The 27,435-nt window shown below is 41.7% G+C and overlaps 1 protein-coding gene, 1 non-coding gene and 1 pseudogene across 4 annotated transcripts in view; 1 reads left to right on the forward strand and 2 right to left on the reverse strand.

Annotated features, from left to right (window-relative positions):
• The first annotated feature begins 786 nt into the window (after positions 1-786).
• On the forward strand, positions 787-892 carry LOC142832118 (U6 spliceosomal RNA). Its single transcript, XR_012907195.1, has one exon. It is a non-coding gene; the product is annotated as a U6 spliceosomal RNA (small nuclear RNA).
• Positions 893-6,553: 5,661 nt separating this feature from the next.
• Positions 6,554-6,677, reverse strand: LOC142832108 (U4 spliceosomal RNA; annotated as a pseudogene).
• Positions 6,678-9,205: 2,528 nt separating this feature from the next.
• Positions 9,206-27,435, reverse strand: part of LOC142859965 (uncharacterized) — a 95,116-nt gene continuing 76,886 nt past the window's right edge. For 2 of the 3 annotated variants that reach the window (XM_075990614.1, XM_075990615.1), the window contains 7 exons: positions 19,150-19,259; positions 15,095-17,004; positions 14,189-14,293; positions 11,253-11,299; positions 9,828-9,861; positions 9,607-9,752; positions 9,206-9,370 (listed from right to left, as the gene is read on the reverse strand). In XM_075990614.1, the coding sequence (XP_075846729.1) occupies positions 9,274-9,370; positions 9,607-9,752; positions 9,828-9,861; positions 11,253-11,299; positions 14,189-14,293; positions 15,095-17,004; positions 19,150-19,259 (2,449 nt within the window). In that variant the 3' untranslated portion in view covers positions 9,206-9,273. Of the gene's footprint in view, positions 9,371-9,606; positions 9,753-9,827; positions 9,862-10,438; positions 11,300-14,188; positions 14,294-15,094; positions 17,005-19,149; positions 19,260-27,435 lie in introns of those variants that run through there. The other variant, XR_012912281.1, reaches the window with a different exon arrangement.

Genomic DNA, 27,435 nt, shown 5'->3' on the forward strand with positions numbered 1-27,435 from the left:
CCCCTCCACTCAGTGCCCTACCACTGAGTTACATCCTTGACCTTGAACAAAACAAAACCAACTTCTCATCCACATTGTCAAGATTAGCCTTTAACTGGAGATGCTCTTATTTCGGCCTCCTGAGTAGCTAAGCTTACAGGATAGGAGGCTAGGCCTGGCTAGAACATGCACTTTTTAAAAGTCCTAGGTAACTGTGTGAGAAGTTTGTCTACTGTAGGCTGTTTACAGATGTGTAGGCACTTCAATGAACAGCGTTAGCTAAACTCAGTAAACAACTAGCATCAACTGCCATTTTAGCAATAAAATCAAGGGTTTTTTAAAAAATTATTTCTACTTTATATGCACATTTGTGTGAAGGTGTCAGGTCTCCTGGAACTGGAGTTATGAACAGTTGTGAGCTGCTGGTGTGGGTGCTGGGAATTGAACCCAGGTCCCCTGGAAGAGCATCCCGTACTCTCAGTTGCTGAGCCATCTCTCTAACCTCCTAAAATCAAGTTCTTATTTCTAATGTAATTATATATTAAGAGATAAATTAGTGACATAACTGAGGTTCCAGCACTTGAAACCGTAGAGATGGTTCAGCAGTAAGAGTACTGGCTGCTCTTGCAGAGGACCTGGGTTCAATTCCCAGCACCCACGTGGCAGCTCACAGCCTTCTGTACCTTAAGTTGCAGGGGATCCAACTAATTTTTCTGGCCTCCATAGGAACCAGGTACTTATGTGATGCACACACATACATGAAGGCAAACACTCATAGAATAAAAGTAAATCTTTAAAAAAAAATAAGTGCTCGCTTGGGAGCGCCTATACTAAAATTGGAACGATACAGAGACGATTAGCATGGCCCCTGGGCAAGGATGACACTCAAATTCGTGAAGCGGAAAAAATTAACTGGGCAGTGGTGTTGCCTTCCTTTAATCCCAGCACTCGGGAGGCAGAGGCAGGTGGATCTCTGTGAGTTCAAGGCCAGCCTGGTCCACAGAGCAAGTTCCAGGACAGGCTCCAAAACCACAGAGAAACCCTGTCTGGAAAAAACCAAAAATTAAATAATAAATAAATTCCAGTATTTGGGAGGTAAAGGCAGGAGATTCAGGAATTGAAGGGTGCCCTTGAGTACACAGGACATTGAAGCCATCCTAGGCTACATGGGACCCATCTCACCTGCAATCAATCGTTTTCTGTTTGGTTGTTTTCAGTGTAAGTGAAAAGAGCATAGTGTAAGTAGGTTATCGTGGACATGCAGCCCTGTTGAACCATCACTTACTCAGACAAAGTGGACTCTAGCTTTGGAGAGCTGCAAATGAGAGCCACCTAGCCAGACAACATCCAGAGTTGTGGCAGAGAAATGATTTCAGTTCTAGACAGTCAGGTTTTAGTACAGTTTGTTTTGAAGCGGTAGAAAATTGGCATCGTTTCCTGTGAACCTTTCTGGGTAGACTGCTAGATCTGCCCAAATTGTGTCTTCCTGTACCTTGTCTATTTAAGAACTTCGATTCCTGTTTTGTTTTTTTAAATTTGTTTCTCTTTATTCCCATTGATGGTGTTCTTTTCTGTATTCTTGATTATTTCCTATTGCTAGCTAATTCCAAGCCTTCAGTTTCTTTTAGTCCATGCAACACCCATCTGAAAGAATGTGTACGACATTTACTTAGGGTTGGACTTATAGCTCCTCCTCATCAAGATACAAACCAGGCAGGAGGCTCAGGAGTTCAAGGTTACTCTGTTACGTAGCAGTGGTGGTCAGGCTGTTTTACGTGAAACCCTGTCTTTTAAAAAAAGTTGTTGTTGTTTTTTGTTTTGTTTTTTTGGTTTTTGGTTTTTTTTGAGACAGGGTCTCACTTTGTAGCCTAGGCTGGACTTGGGAACTCACAGAGAAGGCCTGCTTCTGCCTCCCAGTACTGGGTTTAAAAGTGTGCACCAAGGAGCCCAACACCTAATAGATTTTCTTTTTTTCCAAGACAAGGTTTCTCTGTATAACAATCCTAGCTGTCCTGGAACTTGTTTTGTAGGCTAGGTTTGTCTTGAACTCACAGAAATCCACCTGCCTCTGCCTCCCAAATGGTGGGATTAAAGGCGTGCGCGCTGCCGCTGCCACCACCACCCAGCTCCCAGTAGCTTTTCTTTTTTTTTTTCTTTTTCTTCTTCTTTTTTTTCTTTTTTCCCAGCAGGTTTTCTTAAGGCAAAGTGTTTTTATCACGTTTCTTTGCATTGCAATTCTTTGTCAGTACTTAGAAGAAATAATTACTGTGGGGAAGGGGAAGCTTTGGCTAGGCTGTAGAAACAAAAAAAAAAAACAGAAAAACAAAAAAAAAAGTTAAAGAAAATAGACCTAAAAAGAAATCCAATAAAAATAACTTTAGATGATATTAATTTTAACAAGTTATTTTTACCAGTAAGATACATTTCAAGACAAGAAAGAAGAAATAATTGCAAGTTTATTTCCTTAGATCTAATCTTGAACTTTCCCCACAGGCTTTATACCTAAAGAGTTTTAAAATTATTGGCATATATTTTCAGTGATATAAAAATTCAGTATTTCATGTGATAATTTGAGAATATTTGAAAAATAAGTGTCTTTTAAAGTATGAATGTTTTGCCTGCATGTTTCTGTACCACATGTGTACCTAGTGCCCTTGGGCACTTCAGGACTAGAGCTACAGAAGGTTGTGAGCCACCATGTTGATGCTGGAAATTGAACAACCAGTGCTCTTAACCACTAAGCTATCTCTCCAGCCAATGAGTGTTTAGTTTTGTTTTGAGACAGGGTATTGTATATAACTCAGATTATCCTGGACTTTTCTTGCTTCCAGTCCTAAATGTTGGGATTACAAGTCCCATCATACCAGGACTTGAAAGTAATTTTATGTTTGAAAGGCTCGTGTTTATTTTGCATAATATAATATCTATCTATCTATCTATCCATCATCTATCTATCTATCATCTATCTATCTATCTATCTATCTATCTAGATATCTATCAATCATCTATCTATCTATCCATCATCTATCTATCTATCATCTATCTATCATCTATCTATCTATCTATCCATCATCTATCTATCATCTATCTATCATCTATCTTTCTATCCATCATCTATCTATCTATCTATCTATCTATCTATCTATCTATCTATCTATCTATCTATCTATCATCTATCTATCTATCAATCATCTATCTATCCATCATCTATCTATCTATCCATCATCTATCTATCTAGATATCTATCAATCATCTATCTATCTATCTATCTATCTATCTATCTATCTATCTATCTATCTGGGCGTGTGCATGCAAATACCTCAGTGTGCATGTGGAAGTCAGAGGACAACTTGTCAGAACATTTTCTTTTTTTAAATTAATTAATTAATTAATTAATTTATTTATTTATTTATTTATTATGTATACAATATTCTGTCTATGTGTATGCCTGCAGGCCAGAAGAGGGCACCAGACCTCATTACAGATGGTTGTGAGCCACCCTGTGGTTGCTGGGAATTGAACTCAGCACCTTTGGAAGAGCAGGCCTCTGAGCCATCTCTCCAGCCCAGAACATTTTCTTCTTCAACCATGTGGGTTCTGGAACTCTGACTCAGGCTGTCAGGCTTGGCAGCAGGAGTATTTACTTGCTGAGTCATCTCTTACTGAGGCCCTTACATTTCTTGCTGTCAATCATTTTCCTTCATGGCATTGATGGGGATGATGGGGATGAAATAAATACTCTTAAGGTGAAGACATTTTTTGATTTTACTTTAAAATATTTCCTGTATTTAAAAATGAAAAAAATAGCAAAACGATATGGATAGCACACATCTATAGTCTAATTGGATAACAAATGGAGGAGGGGGAGTAACCCAAGGCTCTATGTCAAGTAAATAGACTTAATATGATCACTTTTTCCTCTTGACTATATCTTGAGTTTATCGCTCTTAGTGGGATTAACTTGTAATTTTTTTTAGATTATTCTTACTTTTTTATTTTTTGGTTTCAAGACAGGGTTTCTCTGTATAGCCCTAACTGTCCTGGAACTCATTCTGTAGATCGGGCTGACCTTGAATTCTGAAATTCTCCTGTTTCTGTCTTCCAAGTGCTGGGATTAAAGGCGTGAGCCACCACCACCCAGTAACTTGTGAAATTCTTAAAACCTAGAGTTTATGGAATGGGTTTGCTATCTAAACAGTACCAGGAACTAATTACAATTTTTCATGATTTCTAATCTTTCCAATACTATCTATACTATCTAAATGGATCTGCGTAGGTGGGGGCTGCGCATTCATCCGGACCCGAATAACCACACAGAAACCATATTAATTACAACAGTTTGGCCACTAGCTTCTTATTAACTGATGGGGAAGTCCAATCACATTTTGATTAGGGTGTGTCCCCCTGAGGCCAAGTGAAAAAGATAAAAACATCCAGATTCCTCTTCTTTGTTCCCTGCGCCCCTGGTCACTGGAACCCTGGTTTTGTAAGGTCCCTTTTTTCTGTTTATTAAAACTAAATCTATTACATTAAGCTGGTCTGGTTAATTCTAACATATTGATCGACCACGCCCCTTCAATTAACTAACTGTTACATCTTAAATTAACCCTTTTCTATTAATCTGTGTATCGCCAGAAGACTATGGCTTACCAGTAAGGTTCTAATGTCCTTCTTCAGCAGCAACATGGCTTCTCTTAGATTCTGCCCACTTTCTCTCTTTATCTCTGTTCCGATTTCCAGTCTGGTTTTACTCTGCTAGGTCATTGGCCAAAATAGCTTTAATCATTGGCCAATGAAACAGAAGAACATCACACATCGGATATGAGACCTATCTAGGCTAGGAACAGGCAGAGCATAGTCCAAAAATAAAAGAACGTCTTCAGGTAGTCACTTCCACTCTAGGAAGTGGGTGGTCTAGAGTGGAATAAGGTCTTAACAGTATACAAAAGAGGACAAGCATACTTGTAATTACAACTGAGTGGAGTTCTCAAACTCAATAAAGGTTTAATCCATGAGGAACCAATACAAACAAGAATAGGCAGCAAGGTCAACAGCACATAGAAAGATAAAACAGCCAGTCAAGTGGTTGAATTGAGGGACGTAATGGGATGTTCTAAATCTCTGGGAAAATAAAATGGACTGCCGGTTAATGTGGATTAGGGCTTCTATAAGGCATTAAGGTATTAAAACCTTGGTTCTCAACCTTCCAAAGGCTTTAATATAGCTCCTCATGCTGTGGTGATCCTCAACCATAAAATTATTTTTGTTGCTACTTCCTAACTGTAATTTTGCTACTGCTATAAATTGTGATGTAAATATCTGTGTTTTCCAATGGCCTTAGGTGACTCCCTGGGAAAGGGTCTTTCAACCCCCAGGTTAAGAACCACGGCTTTGTCCATCTTCTGGGAATCAGAGTTCAGACAGGCATTCTGAGTAACGAACATAAAGTCACAAGTGACAAAGTTGGTCAAACTCACACTTTAAACCCACATAAAAATAACAGAAGTCAGCAGCAGCGTGTCAATGCAATCCTCAAGACTTAAGTTTAATTCCTATAACCCAAGTAAAGGTAGGAGAAAACTGATTCCATAAAGTCATCCTCTGACTCAACATCCGTGCTCCACATCTTCTGTGCCTGCCTACCTACCTACCTACCTACACACACACACACACACGTGCGCAATAGAAGCCAAATTTTTGTGATGAAGAGTTTAAAAAATAAATAACAACATAAACTGATATGAAATATTCTACAGGAGTACTCTTGGGCACACCACAGTCATGGCCAGGAACCCTTAAAAGAATCATGTAACTGCTGGGCGGTGGTGGTGCACACCATTAATCCCAGGACTGATGAGACAGAGACAGGCGGGTCTCTGGAGTTCGAGGTCAGCCTGGTCTACAAAGCAAGTTCCAGGGCAGCCAGAGCTACGTAGTGAAATCCTGTCTCAAAATCAAATATAATTATAAATAAAATATAATATAAAATAAAATATAAAACACAATAAAATCACATAACCTTCCAGAAAACCTGAAGAAAAAAAAAAGCTTCTGGTCGCATGCCTTTGGGGTTCTCTGTGTGTCCCTCGCCCAGTAAAACTTGATGATGATGTAGAAACCGGCATCACCTGCAGCGTTCGGGAAGACCCAGATTGTACACAGAAGGTCAAGCTGGGAGAACTCTGTGAACAGAGAGAGAATGCCGTGGGAGGCCCAAGACGTGAACGTGAGGAGTGCGGCCGGCTACGGGTCACTCTGGGTCACTGCCCTCCAGCTCTAGACCCGTGCCCCTCAGCCGGACCACGTATGGCCACCTTGTCCTTCCCTCCTTCGGTCAGTTTCTACCACAGCGCAGGCAGCCTAGGCTATCGGTCTCTCTCTCAGCGCCTGCAGTGGCCAAATCCGATTTTCCTCAGGCTAGTACTGGGGCTGGAGAAACACAACAAACAAGAAGCAAGGTTAGGTTCCCGGGACCGGCATGCGCCTGTTGCAGGGGCAGGGTCCAATCTTCCACAGGCCTGCACACCCTCCCTTCAGAGCGGGTATTTGAGTTTATATTTCTACTCCAGTCTCACTGCCCGATACAAGAGTCTAAAGTTGCAAGTCCTCCCGGCGGGGTATTGGGAAAAGTTTTCAATTAGCAATAATCGCGCCTCGGATAAACCTCATTGGCTACGATACTGCCACTGCGCAAAGCTATCTCAAGGTCTAAATCAGGAGCAGAAGGAGAGAGAGCACGAGCGAGGAACTCAGGACCGCGAGGGGTGCACCCACACACTGAGACAATGGGGATGTTCTATTGGGAACCCACTAAGGCCAACTGGCCTGGGTCTGAAAAGGCCTGGGATAAAACCGGACTTGCTGAACATAGCGGACAATGAGGACTACTGAGAACTCAAGAACAATGGCAATGGGTTTTTGATCCTACTGCACATACTGGCTTTGTGGGAGCCTAGGCAGTTTGGATGCTCACCTTACTAGACCTGGATGGAGGTGGGTGGTCCTTGGACTTCCCACAGTTCAGGGAACCCTGATTGCTCTTTGAGCTGATGAGGGAGGGGGACTTGATCGGGGGAGGGGGAGGGAAATGGGAGGCGGTGGTGGGGAGGAGGCAGAAATCTTTAATAAATAAATAAATTTAAAAAAAGAGTCTAAAGTTTCAATTCAAAGGCTTAATCTTTTTAAAAAGATTTGTGTTTGGATGTTTTGCCTGCATGTATGTCTGGGCATCACGTACATGCTTGGTACCACGGAGGCCAGAAGCAGGCATCAGATCTCCTATAATGAGTTGTAAGACTGAGTCACCTTGTGGGTGCTGGGAATCAAATCCAGGTTCTTTGGAAGAGCAACAAGTGCTTTTAGATACTGAACCGTCTCTCTACCCCTCAAATGTATATTTTGTGTGGCCAGGAACCCAAAGCTGGATGGCTCAGAGACCTAGGAAAGAACAAACACAACTTGAGCCCTAACAAGCCCGGTCAAATATGGCAGTGGCAGACCTTCCCCTCCCCTTTCCCTTGTTAACCACAGATTGTATCCGTAAAGCTAGCCATAAAGTACCCATATAGCCCATATTTGAATACTTTCTTACGTCAGACTCATGCCCGAGCATGACTACCAAAGTCTAGCAATGAAAAGCCCCTTTGGTTCACCTAATTAACATGGCCAATCAAAACACCACCACATTCTAGCCCATTCTCACATAGACACCCCCCCCCCTCTTTCTCTTCTTAAAAATGATACCTGCAAGGGCACCTGCTGTTTCTTCACCACGTAATAAAGAATCTTTCTGTGATAGCAGGTGTTTCTGTGTTGTCTGTGCCGATCCGTGGTCCAAGAGGCCTCCCCTCCCCATGGTACAAGGTTTCTTCACAACTGATAAAAAAAGTCAAAGAAATGATTCCTAACAATATTTTGCTATACTTTTAGATCAGTGCCTAGCCCAATCATCTTTAGAGAGGCTCCCTCAGGCAGCTGGTAGGGGCAGATACAGAGATCCACAGTCAAACATTAGGGGGAGCTTGGGGCAGGAAAGATTGTAGGAGCCAGAGGAGCCAAGGACCCCAGAACACAGACCACACAATCAGCTAAGTAGGACTCACAGGGGCTCACAGAGACTGAAGTAGCAGTCTCAGAGCCTGCATGGGTCTGTGCCAGGTCCTCTAATTACATGCTGGGGTTATTTAGTTGGGGTGTTTGCGGAACTCCTAACAACGGGAGTGGGGTGTATCTGACTCTTTTGACTGCTCTTGGGTCCCTTTCCTGCCTACTGGGTTGCCTTGTCAGCCTTAATGAGGGTTGTGCCTAGTCTTACTGCATCTTGTGATGCTGTGTGCACTTGATACCCTTGAGAGGCCTGTTCTTTTCTCAGAGGAACAGTGGATCTGGAGCAGAGGGTAGGCAGGCAGGAGGGACAGGACTGGGAGGAGTGGAGGCTGTGATTAGGATGCACTGTATAAGAATAAATAAAAAGAAAAAATATTATTGGGGAGGAGAGAGCAGGAGGGTAAAAGGGATGTGGGGATTGGGAAGAGGGAGAGGAGAGAGAACTGGGAATTGCCTGGGCTTTTGAACCCTCAAGCCCCCCAGCGACACATCTCTTCCAACAAGGCCTCACCCTCCTTAATCCTTTCCAAACAGTTCCACCAACTGGGATGCAATTATTCAAATAGATGAGTCTAGGGGAGCCATCTTCAAACCTCCACATTTTTCTTATTTACTTGGGTTCTGTTTCACACTCAGGTCACAAGGCTTGCATAGCAACTGCTTTTACACAATGAGCTGTAAGGGGAGGCTTCTGTCAAGACCACAGATCAGCTCTGTTCTGCCAAACGTTCCCAAATAGCCACACTAAGACATAATATTATACTATTATAAGTGCTTGCCTAATAGCTTAGACTTATTTTTGACTAGCTCTTATAACTTAAATTAATCCATTCCTATTAATCTATGTGCTGTCCCCAAGGCTCGTTACCTCCTGTACGTACTTTCCATTCTGCTTGCTCTGTATCTCATGGCGTCTCTTGAGGCCCCCTCCTGCTTCTTCTTCCCAGCATTCTCTTAGTCTGGTTCTCCCGCCTAACCTTATCCCACCTAACTATAGGCTAGTCAGCTTCTTTATTAAACCAATCACAGTGACATATATTCACACAGTGTAAAGGAATATAGCACAATGAGCTATCTTTACTGGCCCACAATATCAACTGCTCTACATCGATTTTCATTTACTTGTGTACAAAGGCCTTTGACACTCATTAATTTACAAAAAGCAATTTATTAATAAATGATAGCAGATCATTCTGTGCCTTCAGTGTCATCAGCTCCTTCACTCTCTTCTGCTTCAGTGACCGACAGTTTCAGGGCCGACGGCATCACTTCCAACTTGATGTCCCTGGAAGAAGAGCAATGCCAAGACTTTCAAACTTTGAAATGAGGAACTTGACCTTAGCTTCTCATTTGAGCTAGACATTTACCGTGATACATTTTGAATGGTAATATCGTCCTGTGCAGAGGACTCCTTGACCTGCATTCCCTCAGGCATGCTCTTATTTCGTATGTCATGTTCGAATAAATCTGTGAGCCACTGAGCATCTTGCCCTTAGCTCCTCATTTGAGCTAGACATTTACCTTGATACATCCTTTTTGAAAATCTCCTCCTCTCCAGAGGACTCCTTGTCCTGTAGATCCTGAGCTATGTTTTTCTTGCGTGTGTCGTGAAGAGGTCTATACATATCCCTAAGCCACTGTGGCCACCTTAGCCAGAAAAATCCTTCCTAGGAAAGAGAAAGGGAGACATTAGTTCTGTTAGCCCCACCTTCTCCAGCCACAGCACCGAGTCTCGGGCTTACCTGACTCTCACTGTCCTTGTAGCATTTCTTACTCCTTGGAAGAAAACACATGCAGAAGACAGTTAGTGATTGTGCTGTGCTGTGTGTGTGTGTGTGTGTGTGTGTGGTGTTGTCTGGGGACATCTCGGCTCTCCCCATAACAAAGATCACCCCAGCACTGGGACTTAACAACAATTCCATGCATATCTGGCTGTTGTAAGGCCCCACAATGCCCCTGGGGAGATCTTTGCCTGTGAATTGTCCTGGAGCAGAGGCACCAGCATGACAGTAGCCCCACTTATTCCACTGAACCAACTTCTCCCTCTGAAGAAGCCACTCTGGGCAGGAGCCCTTTGCTCTCCTGCAGATCAGCTCTCACAGGCAGACTTGCTGAGGAGAGGGAGGGGCTGCTCCTGCTTGCCTAGCTGCTTTATCCTCCAAGTACAAAGCCCAAGTCCACAGCACAGCTCACAGACTCACAGGGTTTCACCCTGCAGCCTGCCTCTGCTGAGGAGTTGTAAGAGCAGTTTAAAGGGCACAGTTAGCTGTGCATGGTGGATCATGCCTGTGATTCCAATCCTTGGGAGGCTGAAACAAGATTCTGAGGCCAGTCAGGCAGTGGTGCATAATACCTTTAATCCCAGAGGTGGAGAGGCAGAGGCTGGCGGATCTCTGTGAGGTTGAGGTCAGTCTTGGCTACACAGTGAGTCCAGACCAGCCTAAGTGTGAAACCATGTCTCCAAAAAAGCGGTAAAGTACATGACGAGAACCAACACACACATTAGTTATCTTTTCTGAATCCAAGGACAATCAGGAAACTCAGCATACTTTCCAGACATATACGCTGTACAGATTTGAAGTGAAATATGACCAAAGCCTGAGCAGAGAGGAACTAAAAACAAGGGCTTCACCGGGTAGAAATTGGTCCTCTTTCTGACATGCCCCAGAGAGTGACCACAGGACCAGACATTTCTGCCACTGTCCTTCATTTCCTCTTTAGAAGAAAGGTAACTATTGTCCATAATCTCTCCAGCTATAGTTCTATGAGGTTTGTGTCACTCAAAGAAAGAAGAGGCTCAAAAGGTGACCAACAGGATGAGGATATGGACTTTCCTCCTCTGTACACTCACAGCCCTGCACTCTAACTCTGGGCTCCCCTGCTTCTTCTCCAAAGCATCCAATTCTGAAGTCTCTAGCTGGAGCAGACAACACTAACAAAAGCTGGTGCAGCCTAAACCTATTGATTTCACCCTCTTTCTTTGAAGGCCTGGTGGCAGCAGAGGCATCCATGCTAGTGGCAGGGGCCTCTTTGGGAGCCAGGCAAACAACAGAGAGGATCATATTCTTTCTGGCAACTTTCTTCTCCCTGTCAGATGAGGGAATTAGCTGAGTTCCAAGTTCTCTGCTGACTCTCATGTTCTCTGTGAAAGATGGTCTCATATTTACCCTATGGACTTTACTTCATCTTCCTCTTTTGTTCTGTGGGAATGAACCTGTTTGGGGAGAAAACATAATTCTGTTTATCACAATGACCTCTGTTTCTAAATCTACTAATTCCTTTTACTTACCTAAAGGCTTACCTGTTCAGTGAGCTCAGGAGCCCATTCTGCCCTTCTTTGTCTCTTCACAACACCATTCTTTAGGTTTCACTTAATATATTATACTGATTATTTTAGATAAAATTCAGCAAATACTTCCTACTAAAAATAATTTCTGTTAAAAGTATGAATTTTTTGTTTTTTGAGATGGGGTTTCTCTGTTTAACAGTCCTGGCTGTCCTGGAACTAGCTTTGTATGCCAGGCAGGTCATGAACTCACAGCGTTCTGCCTCCTGAGTGCTGGAATTAAAAGTAAGCACTATCATGGTCAGGTGATTCAAAATATTTTTAACTCCATCTAAGTATACAGCAAAAGCCTAAAAAGTGCACTGCTGAAGAGATCAAGAACAAGAGCAAGATGTCTCTATCACTGCTATAGGGTAGCCCTGTCCAGAGGTCTCCTCTATCACTGCTATAGGGTGGCCCTGGCCAGAGGTCTCCTCTATCACTGCTATAGGGTGGCCCTGGCCAGAGGTCTCCTCTATCACTGCTGCGGGGTGGCCTAAGGTGTCCAGAGGTCTCCTCTGTCACTGCTGCGGGGTGGCCTAAGGTGTCCAGAGGTCTCCTCTGTCACTGCTATAGGGTGGCCCTGGCCAGAGGTCTCCTCTGCCACTGCTGCGGGGTGGCCTAAGGTGTCCAGAGGTCTCCTCTGTCACTGCTGCGGGGTGGCCTAAGGTGTCCAGAGGTCTCCTCTGTCACTGCTATAGGGTGGCCCTGGCCAGAGGTCTCCTCTATCACTGCTGCGGGGTGGCCTAAGGTGTCCAGAGGTCTCCTCTATCACTGCTGCAGGGTGGCCTAAGGTGTCCAGAGGTCTCCTCTGTCACTGTTATAGGGTGGCCCTGGCCAGAGGTCTCCTCTGTCACTGCTGCGGGGTGGCCCTGTCAAGAAGGGCTCAATACACAATAAGGAAACTAAATTGGGAAGACAGGTGAAAAACTACTACTATTTGTATTGGAAACAACAGACAACCAAAATGCTGACGAGATCAACTAAAACTATACTGGAAGTAATATGAAATGTCAGTAGGGTAGAAAGTCACAAAACAAAGACGTCAGCACACCAGCTGGACTTGGTGGCACATGCCTGTGATTCTGAGGCAGGAAGATCAGGAGCTGAAGGTCAGCCTCAGGTACATAGTGGATTCCAGGTCGTTCTGGCTATAGAAACCCTGTCTCAAGCTCCTTTTCTCCTGGGGCAGCGGGAAAATGTACAAATGAGAAAACAGTGCTAGACAAGAGCTAGGACGTAGTACAGAAGGAGCCTGCGTCCCCTGAGGTGGCAACACCCTGAGAACAAGAACATCCATAACTCATACAGGAGGAGACACAGGCCGGTAGATGAGTGGCCTCGGCTACAGACACTTTCCTTTTCCACTGGGTTGTTTTACCACGAAATATATTAACGCTTTGGGTGGTTTGCAATGGTTTCCTAGTACTCTCACACTCCCAGTACTTCCTGTTTGTCTCTGAGGGGGCGAAACTGACCAGTGAAGGGTCCGGGTGCAGGCTTAGGGATCAGGGGAATGAATGGGAGATTTACTCTTGGTTTGGCCACTGGGCCTAGGTGCTCTTCACCCTAGAAGAGGCTGATAAGCTCTTCCCAGAGGAGTCTGAGATTAGATCAGACAAAGAATGGAGAACTCTGTGCTGTACTCAGCAGGCACAAGCCTTCTATCCCGAAGGATGTGGAAGACAGCGTCCAGACCCAGCAAAGGCCTTTGCCTATGGAGTGGAAACAGACAGCTCTTCCCCCCACACATTCATTTTTAAAACCACTGCTATTTTTTCTCTCTTGCATGGTTTCTTTAAGGTAAGAAGGAGTAAGCTTTCATTACTTGGCCACAAAACAGTCAGACAATTGTTCTCTTACCATTTACTCCATTTTCCACCATTGACTAAATTATTAAATTACTCAAAAGTCTTAAGTGTCTAGGAATATAGCTCATGCTTAGCATGCACAGGCCATATAAAACCCCAGACCCCAACAGTTCCTGCACTGTTTGTCCATTGCTTTTCTCTGTCTGTTACTATTTAATCTGTTTTTTTTAAGATAGCATTTCATATATTCCTGGCCTGAATTCACTACATTGCTGAGAATGACTGTGAACTATGGATCATCCTGCTTCTGTTTCCTAAGAGCAAGGACTACAGAAGTAACAAAACATCTTTCTCTGATGCTATTTTAATAAGTACTGAATTCTATCATCCTCATAGTAGAATTGATGGAATGCGTCATTTCTCTTCTTTGAATACCACTGTTATCTTCTGTAGGCAAAATACTGGGCATGCTTACTCTACTCACAGACTATCATCTAAATTGGCAGAAAAAATAATGAAAATGTGAATAAATTCCAGCACAGTGGTGAACAGTACACACCACTAAAGAGCAATATAGGACTTTACAGAGATTTCCCTGGAGGTCACAACCACATTAGGTGTGGAGGTGCTGTCTGTACAGGGGCCAGAGGACATCCTCCCGGAGGTCATGAACTGATCCCATGCTGATTTCTGCCTTCCAGCCTCAAAATTCCACCATCCTCACTGACAGAGAACTCTCCACTGCTCCCACAGCCTCTCACAGCAACACCACCAGGCTGACACCAAATCAGAACGTTACATAATGACCTGACATTGAGGAGCCCGACCTCACAGAGTACCTGTGGACACTCGGGGACATTATTTGTAGACAGAGATGGTCAGTGGCTCAGATTTTCAGTTCGCAGCCTCTAAACCTATGACACAGACCGGGCACATGCTAGACACAGGAATGTATTGTTGTCCTTACCTCAACGAGACAGAAAACGATAATCAACACTGTCAACACTACAGTTACAGATATTCCCAAGATGATTTTGTTGTTGTAGCTGTATCCCGGAACTTCTTTTGTGCGCTGGAATATATGAAATAAATGAATGGACATTTGTGTGGCTATTAAATAATAATAAAATTAAAAGAATGACAGAAAGTGAAGGCTAATTGCTTAAAATTCCTTCTTGGGCTTGTGAATGGTAACTTATATATAACCTAGCAATTGGGAAGTTAAGATATGAGGACTGCCATAAGTTCAAGGACAACCTAGAACACCAGGTAAATTCTAGGATATCCTGGATTATACAAAAAGACATTGACTCAATAAAACTAAGAGCTGGGCTTGGTGAGGCTCTTAATCCCAGCACTCTGGAGACAGAAGCAAGTGAATCTCTGAAAGTTCAAGGCCAGCCTGGTCTACACAGCAATTTCTAGGCTAGATATAACTACATAGTGAGACCCTGTCTCAAACAAAACAAAACAAAATACCCCAATAACACAATAAACAAAAGCAAGACTATGGGCTACAGTATATAGTTTAGTGATCAAGTCCTTGTATATTATGTATACAAGGTCCTGAATTTAATCCCCAACACTATAAACCAAAATGACAATATGAAAAAAATAATAAAAGTTTTCTACTTTAGTAGCTTGCAGATTTTAAAAGAACATACCAAATTAAATGTGCTACCTATATAACGCAATTATTATGTTTTGAGTTTTAGGTTGCCTTCTGTCAATAAATTTAGAACCATCGTGAGAACCACTGTCTTGGCTGGGCTAGAGTTATGCGGACAATACAAGATTTGGAATAGAAGCCTCCAGTCTTTCTGCTTAAATGACTGAGAGGGTACAGGGGACTCAGTTCCAACATTGTCCTCACCTGACTTGGTTCCAGACCCTTCTGTCCACCTTTGGTTTCTGGGCTCTCATTGATGTAGTTCTCAGTTTTCCACTGGTCCGTATCCCAGTCAGCCCTGGACAACTTGAATTCTTGTTGCTCACTGAGAAGCTTCATCAGGAGGCCGGTTTTGGAGATGAGCTTGGCACAGGACAGTTGTACACTGGGATCAGAGCAGTCCATCTTCAAAGTCCTGATAACGTGAGAAATAAGCCTTCTCACATTGTTGTTGGGAATGAGGGGCCGCAGCTGCTGGTTTAGCTGAGATTCAAAGCGTTCACCTGGTGACATCAGCAATGAGTAAGCAAATTCATGGGAGTCAGTCCCCAAGATGAAGTCTAACTGTGGCTTGCTGGCTTGCTGAAGAGTTGTAATTGAATCAGATGCAGGCACATTAAACTCTACAATGGGATTCTCAGAGGGTATAATTTCTGATGCAGCTTCTTCAGGCACAGTGATGTCTGTTGGAATTAAATCGGAGGTAGGCACATTAGACTCTACAATAGGATTCTCAGAGGGTATATTTTCTGATGCAGTTTCTTCAGGCACAGTGATACCTGTTGGAATTAAATCGTATGTGGGCCCAAAAGACTCTACAGCAGTCATTTCAGGGAATATATTTTCTGATATAGGTTCTTCAGACATAGGGGTGGTGGGTTCAAAGATGTGTTCTTCAATATCATCAATATCAGATGCAGCCAGAAGTTTTTTGGAAGGAGGTTCTAAGGCAGCATCTAATTGTGCAAAAGGCTTTTCTGCATAACTCAGGTCTCCTAAAGATGAAAAGACCCCTCCTGCAGGGGAATTTACCAGGCTCCTCACTGCAGAGGATGCTGGACTCTTTGCAATCAACCGGAAATGATACTTTTTCTTCCTAAGGTTTCTATGTCTCTTTTCAGACAGTAAACTAGGGTTAGACCCCTTCGTTCTTTTCACATTGGCATTTGCACTTTCTAAAACAAAAATGGTGTAAGACAAGTCTTTTCGTCTGTCTATGAACTCAGACAGCGATTTTGTAGTGGGAGTCTTGTCCACCAGCGACTGTTCTGTGGAAGAAGACACTGCCTCCCCATGCTCCTTTCTGAGCAAGGGCTCTGGGTGGAAGGAATTTCCCACTGACATCCTGGGCTTCTGAACCAGACCGAGCTGCTGCAACTCCGCTGTGGGTGGGCTCCTGAGCTGCCTGTCTTTGGCAATACTCTCCACAGGTGTCTGGACACTCTGCTTATTCCACGGGCTCTTGTCACTCACTCCCTTAAAGTGCCTTTTCCGTATGCTTCCTGTCCTCTTGAGCACTCTGTTCAGGCTGTGGAGTCGTTTCTCTGCCTTCTCAATCTCTGCAAGACTGTTTTCCTCTACCTGGGCAGGTGCCCAACTCTGTCCAAATATTTGTTGATTAAATTTTTTACCTGAATTATTAGACTTCTCCTTATGTAGTATAGTTTCCTCTTCCTTTTTAACCTCATCAATTTCTTCATCTAATAACTTTTCCAGAAAATAAAGTTTATTCAATTTATTTTTGTTAGTGAAGTTACCAGATTCAGATTCATTTGTAGGAAGAATACTTTGTGTATCATTCTGCAAAGATCCCAAGGAACTCTCTGAATCTTGGTCATGAGAAAACAGCAGTTTAATGTATGGTAACATTGTTGATACTACATCTTCCAGATTTCCCTCAGAGAAATATGGCAGTATGTAATTCAGGGCACTCATAACATCACTTTCATCATTAAAGTCGATCTCCTCTTCCATGGAGCTGGAGTACTTGGCATTTTCTTGGTGTGAATAGCCTGTCTCTGGTTCAATAATGAGTTCAGTGCTGTTATTCTCCTTCCGGGTCTGCAACACCTTCATGAATGCCCCTTCTGGGTTCCCTATAGATGCTTCCTCAACTGTCAAAAATGAAGAGATTGCCTTTAGTCAGAGAATACTTTTAGCCCATTCTCAGTTCACAGTCACACACTGTAGTCAAATAAATTACGGGCCAGCAAATACTGGTATGCCATGTGTGTGTGTGTGTGTGTGTGTGTGTGTGTGTGTGTGTGTGTGAAAACACACTAAACTAAATTCTGTGAAATGGGAGCAACCGAAAGAAAGAGTGTCATTGGCAAAGTAGGCACCTCCTGGGAACCTTCCACAGTGTGCACACAGGAAGTCTATTCAAGACAGCCAGTGGACCAGTAGAGAGAGACCCAGAGCCTGAAGACAAAGCCAGCTTTTCTTCTCTGCATGGCTGACTGAACCTCCTCAGGCTTCTACATCTACACCATCCTGCCTCAGATTCGAGAGGCCCACTAGGTTTCCTCTCTCCATCGTTTCAATGTGCCCCGTGTTGATACAACCTCAGCTAACTATGGTGATGGACAACCTTTGAGGGGAGTGAGGCCAGAAATGCTAAAGCAGGTGCCTCTCATTCACATCTGGATGTGTGGCCTTCTCCACCTGCCCGCCCAATTTCTTCCCATAGGCTCTGTTGCCATGTATTCTAGCTCCTGAAACAGGGGCATCCTCTCTGTGCATCTTTCTGGTTCTTGCCTGAGTGAAGGGGGTTATGAGGTGTAGGTGAAGACATGTTTAATGTACTGGGTTTTATTCTTATATAAAACCAATTTATAGAATAGCAATTTCTGGATAAACATTACTCGAACTCATAAAATGCACAAGGTCAGAGCTACTCTTGTCTGAAGCCTGTTCTCACTTCATTTCTCATTCTTCCAGGTCCACATGGGAACAATACAAAGCTTCTGGTAGTAGGAAGGTCAAGTGGGTCACTGTGTAGCTGTGTTTCTTTCCCAGGAGAATTGAGAGGATTTGAGGTGGTAGTGAGGGCCTGAAGGAGTGGTGAAAAGAAAAATGTGTGCCTGTGGACTGCTCAGAATTAGGAAGTGATAACTCAAGCAAGAGGCAACAGCAGTTGACACTTCTGATGTGTAAAATAAGAGAAATGCTTATTTACCATTTCTGTGGAAAAAAGAGAATAATGTAACTGGTTTCCTAAATTAAAAATAAATGACATCTTATTTATATAGACAGTCAAATGCCACTTCTATTTCTCTTCTCCAGATCAAGGCTAAAGACTTGCATTCAAACTATTTAGGCAAGAAAATGGTCATATTTTGGATGAAGTTATTGCTAATAAACCTAATACATAGAAAATATTTTAGGGCTAAGCACAAGCTATACTATCAAGCTGTATCCCTGTCCCCTTTTAAAATAATTTTTTTTAAAAAAAAGTGAGATAGGTTTTCACTAAATTGCCTAGACTGGCCTTGAACTTGGATCATCTTGCTTCAGCCTCCTGAGTAGCTGGGATTATTGCCATATGCCACAATATTCAGTTTAGAAAAACACTTAAAATTACACGAATGATCTGGCGATAGAAAAGCCTGAGGTTCAAAACAAGTAGGGAGGTGGTCGGTGTGGGCATGGAAGAGCTCCCGGCTCCAGCAGCACAGTGAGGCAGCACTCAACTGCTCTCAGATTCTAAATTACTAGACCTGGATGGAGGTGGGTGGTCCTTGGACTTCCCTCAGGGCAGGGAACCCTGATTGCTCTTTGGGCTGACAAGGAAGGGGGACTTGATTGGGGGAGGGGAAGGGAAATGGGAGGCGGTGGCGGGGAAGAGACAGAAATCTTTAATAAATAAATAAACAAATTTTAAAAAAGGCATCACTTATAAAATTAAGAAAAGAAACCAAACAAAATCTGTCTAGAGATATCAAAAGTAGGAGATCACTTGAGACCTAATTACATAAAGCCAGCTTACAGACTGAAGTGTACTATATGCAAAAGTAATTTTTGGAAGCAGGATACCAGGCAGACAGCATAGTGAAGAGTCTGTGGTCATCTATGTTATCTCTCTCCCATTAACGCCTTTCTCTTGCTCTCTCTGCATATGGAACAGTTCTATTATCTAATCATGCAATAATAGCTGAGAATCCAACTTTCAGCAAAAGAGAAGGTGTGGATGAGTCTTTTTCATAACTAGTTAAAAAGTAAGACATAAAATTAAAATATTCATCATGCAAGAGACTTACAACAATGTGTGGGACATCCAGTATGGCAATGCAGTTTGACTGTCTTGCAGACAACCTCAATATCAGTTTTATATTTGCAGAGGCAGCAGGCCATATGTCTAGGTAAGATTCTGTAAATAAAAAAACAGAGAATTGGTTTACTGGAAAAGCCTTACTGAGGTACAGAAGAGGCAGGCCAAGGCCACCACAGGGTCACAGAGGACAGAGTTTTTGAGGCATGTACAGTTGGGTGGGGACTCAATGGCAAATTGCTGCTCTCTGATACTGAAAGTAATCATGGAGGAGGACAGAGGTATTCAACAGAAGAGCAAGTGTCGTGTGTGTGTGTGTGTGTGTGTGTGTGTGTGTGTGTGTCTTTAACAAAAGTGACAGGAACAGAACCAGGTGACACGCCTAAAACAGGAGACAAAAACAGAACTAGGAGATGTTGATAGTAGAAGCAACTCTCCTCAACTCAAGTCTCACTCTGGGTTGGTCATGCACAGGGCCTGAGCAAGCATCCAACCTAGGGATGCTTTTCTCTATTCCTATTATTAGATTAGTAGAGATTATGTGAGGCCTAAAATAGCCTACTTTAACCCATACTTTATGGTTAAATGGCAACATGGATTACATTGACCAAATCTGAATTATTTTTGTGTTCCAATGAATAAGGGCCATGGTGCAGTTCTTTGGCATGGTTTTTGTGTAGTGGTGCAAGGCCCTGGATTTGATCTATGTGTGCATGTGTGTGTGTGTTTGTGTGTGTGTTTGTGCATATACATACACACACATTGATAGACACAAAGAGAAAGCAAGAACAAAGGAGGAATAATAAATTATAATGAAATACAATAAATACAATATAATGTAAAGACAATCTGAATTCCTAATGATAGTCAAAAAGAAAAGCAGGGTAGGTCTTCGAGAAAACACTAGTTAACTGATGTCGAAAAGATTTTGTAACTACCAAGTAATAATTACTTGCAACAAGGTTATCAAAAACAGCCATGTAAAAGAAGTTTGAGAATAGGATCTTTAAGGTCTCAACAATTCCATAGGTTCATCCTTTCTCCTTCTCACCTCTTCTCCTTTCTCCTCCTGTGTTTGCTTTTTGAGACAAGGTCTCTTTATGTAGCATTGACTGTTCTGAAACCTGTTATATAAACCTTTTGGGCCTCAAACTCATGGAGATCCATGAGCTCCTACCTCCTAAGTGCCACCATCAGCCACTGGATATTCTCAAATTACAGTATATAAAAATAATAGTTTGAAGATCTTCAACATTCTACTTTACATGTGATCAAACTCAGCATGAAAGGTCACTTGAAGTCCCATTCAAGAAAGCAGTACAGATATTTAACCTGATTACTGATGAGGAAACAGACAAATCCAGCCTGGAATGTCAATTCATGGCTCATGAAAAAGTAGTGAAATGTCTTTGATAAAAACCAAAAACATGACAGGTAACGCCTGCCATATATTGATCTTGAATCAAAACAAAAAGATGTAAAGAGTAATATCGACTTCTGGCCAAAATAGAGTGAATGGATTTAACCTCCCTCACTCAAAACCAAGAAAACAAATATTCACAACCAAATCAAACTAAACCAGGGTGCTATTTTGTTTCTGGTTTTTTTTTTGGGAGGGGGCCAGGGGGAACAAGCAAAGACAGCTTTATTTAATGTGGCTACACTTGTGACAACAAACACCAAAAGAGCCTTGTGATCAAAAGTCCATCTTCAAGGGCTGACATAGCTTTGGATCTAGGTGGGGGAGGGGCAGGGCTATGCATAATTCTAGCAGTCCTGATCAAGGAGTGGTCTGATTGATCACTGTTTCAATTCTGATACTTCAGGGTAGTCCTTAAGAAGTTATTACCATTGTCATAGCCTGAAGAGAAAGACCTAGTCCTCATTCAATGATTTCTGTGTGTGCCTACTACAGTGAAGAACCGTTCCACTTGGAAGTAGTCTTGAAGTAGTATGTGTGAACTGTCTTGAGGACTACTGTCCAGTAGGATGACTGCTAACCTTGCACAAGTCAAGGGTCAGAAGACTCACACTCTGTGTCCCCTCAAGTCTACAGTGACAAAATGCAGTGATCATGGACTAAAATCTCTGAAACTGGGAATTCAAGAAAGTTTTTCCATTTAGTTGTCTTTCTTGGGTATTTTTCCACAGCGGTGAAAAGATGACTAGAGGGGGCTGGAGAGATGGCTCAGTGGTTAGGAGCACTGCCTGCTCTTCCAAAAGTCCCGAGTTCAGTTCCCAGCAACCACATGGTGGCTCATAGCCATCTGTAAAGAGATCTGGTGCCCTCTTCTGGCCTGAGGCACACATGTAGACAGAATACTGAGAATACTGTATACATAATAAATAAATGAAGCTAAAAAAAAAAAGCTGACTATATACTAACTTACGGCCCTGGAAGACATTCTGTGTTGCCAGGAGGGAAACACAAAGCAGCAATCGGTAGACAATTTGATGACAGAATTGGAGTTGAGAAATCAAGAAAATCAAAGTGACTATAGTTGACAGGACAGAGTATCATAAGGTAGGAGGCACACTGAGAAAAAGAGAACCATGAAGCCAGATAGCTCATGTATTCAGCAAAGTACTAAATACTGTGTGTGAAGAAACTACTGACAGACGGGGGGGGGGGGAACCTGCCAATTGAGTCATAAAGAATAATAATTTATTTTCGTAGGTGGTTAGGAATCTTGTCTGTTCACACATGCAAATAACAGATGGCCACAGGGCACTCACACATGCCAGGCAGGAGAACTAATGGCCGATGGCCACAAGGCACTTAGAACATATATTAGGAGTTATAAATCAGAAGTTGTAAAGGCTACTTTATATTACCCTCTCACAGACCTTCACTGATAGATTCAAAATGGGGAAATCCTTTTGAGTAACAATAGCCATACCTGGGAGCACATAGGAATATCAACATCTACGATATACCCAAACTGAAATTTACTACGATGTTTGGAGTAAGAAACTTGCCATGCAAAAAAAGCAAGAAAAGTGCACATCTGTAACCCCAGCATTCTGGAGTCAAGGGCAGTGATCGCTGTGAATTTGAAGCCAGCCTGGTCTTTACAGCAAGTTTGAAGACAGCCAGGGCTACATAGTGAGACCATGTGTTATGGGATATTTTGATCAGACTCTGACACTCCTGGTACTAACAATAAAGTTTACCTTAAATCAGAGGGTGGAGCTAGCTACTAGCTGACTAGAATTAGCCATAGAAGTTTTGAAGGACCCAGGACATATAGAGAGAGACCCATGAATTATTAGCAGGGGCTTAATAAGAAAAGAGGGGCTTAGAAAGATTCACAGGCCCTTTTTGGATGGAGGAAGGAAAGAGAGAGGAGTCCAATGGTTGTTTCCCCCACCGTTCCTCTGATCAATCCAGTTTTTACCCTGATACCTGATCCCGAGACAGTTGCTGGCTGTCATTCAGTCAGTTCTGTGCCCTCACTTCCTGCCAAGCAGTTTTCTCCTGCACATCCCCCTCCCCCGTGTCCATTTTTCAGGTGGCTCACTCCCTCTCCCTGAAGCTTGTGGGCTTTCCCTGGACCAGCCTGCTTGCCTTGACACCTGCTTGCACCTGCTAGTCTTCTACTGCTACTGCCACGGCTGCACACCCTCAGCCCCTGGGTATATGCAAGAAGCTGCAAGTGCTCTCGACCCAGATCCTGCAGTGCAGCAGCATCCCGCTGCCACTCCAGGGGCACACGGTACTAGCCTGGCTACCTAGGTACCCCAAGGCACTCCCCACAGTCAAACACTGCTGCTGTAGAAAAACTGAGAAGTCAGCAGATCTGGTGAGACACCCAGGAATTCTTAAGGAGGGAATGAAATTTTATTCAAAAGTCTTTAAAGAAAATTTCAAAACAAAAGTCTTTCTAACGTTAAGAATGGGGAACAATATTATGATACAGAGAGTTAGGACACCGTATGGTTTGAAAATGAAAAAAATTAAATGAAGGCATAATCAGCTCAGCTGGGATTGACATGTTAATTATAATTATCACTTTGGTAATTCATGTTATATACTTTAAAAAGTAGTTTGATATTGGTTCCAAGTATAAAAAAATTGACTGATAAAATACAATCCTTAGAAAGATCTACGAATGAAACTAAGACAAATATTCACACACAGACAGAGGAATTTAGAACAGAACCTACCACATTGAATTATGAAACTGAAGAGGAACAGCCCAAGGCTATTAGAAAACCAAAATCCAGTTATCATACAAGAACAAGTACCAGATGACAGGCAGCCCCAAGGCTATCAGAAGTTAAAGGATCCTGTAGAAATGTTAGATTTCAAAAGATTTAAAGAAGCAGTTGTTTCATATGGTATGCATTCACACTCTGTGAAACAAATGTTAAATTCATAGACAACTCAGAACAGAAATACCCCCACAAGACTGAAAAGCTTTAGCTACAGCAATCTTAGAAGGTAGTTCTCAGTTACAATGAAAAATAAGGGGGAGAAAGGAAGCTAGGATCACAGAACAATGAAGTAGGGCCAGAGGTATGGAAATTTCCCAAGACCAGCTTCTCAATGAAGGTGAGCATGCTGATTTGCAAAGACAGTTTAGATTTGATGATCACATCTTGGCCATATGTTGTACAGCAACTTTGGATGCTTGGGACAGGGATGAAGAATCAGGAAAGAGGACTGATTCATTACTAAAATTATACAAGGCTCCAAAAACACTTCACTGATTTTTTTAAACAAAGATTGACTTTAGCTGTGCATAAAATGTTATCAGACTAAGAAGCTAGACAAATATAAGTTGAATCTTTGGCTTTTAAAAATGATAACTCAGAATGCAAAAGGATGATTAGGTCTTCAAAGGCAAGATCAGACCCCATAGATGAATGGATCTGAAATAGAGTTGATATTGGATCTCACACTTATGGTGATACTTGGATAGAAGAAGTGATTTCTAAAAATTTTAAGAAAGTTCAAAAGGTCAGATGTTTTAATGTGGTAAATAAGGTCATCTGAAAAGGCAAGGCATTCCTAGAAACAATGCTTTTTCAAGAGATGATCCAAACAGAAGACCTGACCTTCTGAAATATGCAGAAGGTACAGCAAAGGCCAACATTGGACCAATGAATGCAGATCAACAAGTGACAGACAAGATAATCCTTTGCCATTGGGAAACACCTTAGGGACCTCTTACAGGCGCCAATCTCAAATTTATTTCAAACATTCCCTGTCAGTATTGGTGAAACTCATCCACAGAGCAATTAAAAAACTTAATGCTTCTTTAAATGTTCAAAGAACAAAGCTAAAAATACAAGTGAATGACATTGTAATTATAGACATAGGTTTGGATGTAACAATAATTTCTCCAACATCTTGGCATCCAGAATGGCTTCTTCAGAAGGTAAATATTCAGTTTCCAGGTGTTGGAACTTTACCTCTGGTAAAAGAATTTAAAAAAAGAACAAGGTGGGTCAAATGTATAGGGCCAGTAGGATAGGTAGGTAAATTAAAGCCATATGTGACCAATAGCAATGAATTTATGGGGGTGTGACTTGTTACAACAATGGCAAACCCAGATTAGCATTCCTCAATCTCAGAAACAAACCATAAAATAAAGAATGCCTCTGAGAGAAATATAAAAAACATATTATCAAGAAGAGTCACTGACTGTTCAGATTGTGCATAAGCAAGACACAACAGCTGCTGGTCTTTCAAAGTTATCAACTTCCCTACATTTAAAATGATTAACTGAAAATCCCATCTGGGTGGAACCTTTAACATAAGAAAAATTACAGACATTAGAACAACTGGTACACTGTACTTGAGTGGCTACATGGCGTCCTCCTGACTTCACCTTCTTTCTCCCTGAATTAAGTTTAGCTTTCCTAGCAACCTATATTTTGTACTGCCACAGACCAAAACAGCTTCTTTATTAACAAATGGTAATAAAACATATTCACATATAGACTAGAAACCCACATCATGGGTATACCAAAGACAGACAATGCTCTAGTATATGTCTCTGAGAAAATGAAACCATTTTTGCTTATTATAACATAAAATAAATTACAGGCATAGCACACAATCCTACAGGGCAGGCAGTTATAGAAAGATAAAATCAAACTCCAAAGGATATGCTAAATAAACATAAAGGGATCATAAATACACTCAGAAATAGATGGCATGATGCTTTATTAACTTTGAATTTTCTTTCTAATGAGAAAGAAACAACAGCTGTGGAGCGACATTGGATAGTAGTAGAAAAAACTACAGAATTAAATCAGTCAATATACTTTAAAGATATACTGACCTCGGAATGGAAATCAGGACATGTGTTACTTTGGGGAAGGGTTTTTCTTTTGTTTACACAGGAGAAGAAAAGTTACAGATACCATCAAAATTGAAAAGATTCGATTTGATCAAGAGACACCTCTTAATTAGAAGACATGAGAGATCATCAAACAGCATGGCCACTTAATCTGAACTAACCTATAAAACTAATAAATGCTTTTTTCACTTGACTAGATATAACTTGCCAAAAGGGAATGTTCCCAATACTAGGGTTGCAGAAGGGTTTTGTTCCTGTCTTTTCTGGAGAATAAAGGTATACAGCTAAGGAATCTGAAGGCCACTGCACAAATGAGACCTCTGAAGAAAAAGGACAGACAAATCATCCAGAAAAAAAAATGTCTCAAGAAAAAGAGTATATTAGCCTATTGGTATACCACATTTCCAGCAGGATAAATTTTCATGAATCTTCCCAAATATTTCTTTCTGTTATTCTTTACAGACATATAATGAAAATGATCTTTTGGTAATCCCAGTCTAATTAAAGATTAAAGCTGGCTTTGGAGTTCACGTGTGGCTCTCCCTCTCTCAACCCATGCATGCTTATTAAAGTGAGGTCCAAAATCTCTGTCTCATGTCAGAAGAGTCTTCTGATAGAAGACAGAAGAAAAAGAAATATTCACAAACTATTTTATATTGCTACTAATCTCATATTCTTTTGGTTTTATTTTAAACTTTTTGTCATGATATTAATGGTCATATAGAGTACTAATTTGTTCTAGAAAAAGGTTTCATCTATCTTCCTATACATGACTTTGGGTTTGAGTCTTTGTCAGTTTTCTATAGTGAACCATGAGCATAACTAACAGAGACTTCAGGAACTTCCCAAAAGGAGGATGGGGTCCGGCAATGACGATTCTTCTAGGACTTTGATAACATCACTAAGAAAAAAAAATCGGCTTTGGACTACAAATTGCTCTGAACAATTTCAAAGTGGCTAGCTGAGATGACATAGCCTAACATACTATTCAAGCCAGGACTTGAGACAGCCCTGCACTTTCCCATTATGCAGAGAATGGACAACAAATGATAAAGCTATCTCTCTCAGGACTTGACAATTAACCAAAAATTTTGTTTCAGTATCTCCTAAAGTTACCGTCATTCACAAACAACAGGAAGTAACTTTAAGAATATGATGCCCATATTCCTAAGAAGTGGGGTAGGTGGTTTTTTGTTGTTCAATGGGTTATGGATATTTGTCATTGTTTAGGGGGACAAGTTACAAGTTGTTATTGGTATAAGAAAAAAAGCTAAACAAAGGACAACTAGATTCAAGGTTTTTGTTTTGAAAAGAAAAAAGGGAGGATTAGATATGATAAGATAAAAGCAACTACTAGTTTTAAGAGTTTACATTGGATTGGAGTTTTGTATTTTATATACAAATTTTATATATTGATACAAATTTGAGATTAATTTTGTTAACACAGCCTGTATATACATTTCTAATCTTGTTCTAGGTGTTGTACCTATATAGCTCATTTAACAATGTAATGAAAATTTCTAGTCCTTGAAAGTATTATTACTATCTGCTTAGGATAACGAGGAAACGCAGGTAATTAGTCATCTACTACAACTGAACTTGTAGTCACATCAGGTAGGTTTTCAAGTTCAAACAGATACATTTTAAATAGGTCATCTTCAAACACTTCAGAGATCTGTAGAATATGGCATTTAAGATGTTTTAATAACTGCTGTGGGAGCTCTTTTGACCAATAACCTTTAAGATATCAGCCCACTTGGACGTGGTCTCTTATACTATAACTGCAGCTGTAAAGCGTGTGTTCACTCTCTTCTGGCTCTCACTTCCGGCTGCTAGATTCAATTCCTGTTCCCCATTCATGCAGAAGACTGTGATCTAGGACAGGGATCTGTGATTCTCCCCTAAATAAATAACCCTTTATTATATGTAATTCTGAACTAGTGTGGGATTATTTTGTAACTTCT

This window comes from Microtus pennsylvanicus, chromosome 11, assembly GCF_037038515.1.
Source record: "Microtus pennsylvanicus isolate mMicPen1 chromosome 11, mMicPen1.hap1, whole genome shotgun sequence".
Lineage (NCBI taxonomy): Eukaryota > Metazoa > Chordata > Mammalia > Rodentia > Cricetidae > Microtus > Microtus pennsylvanicus.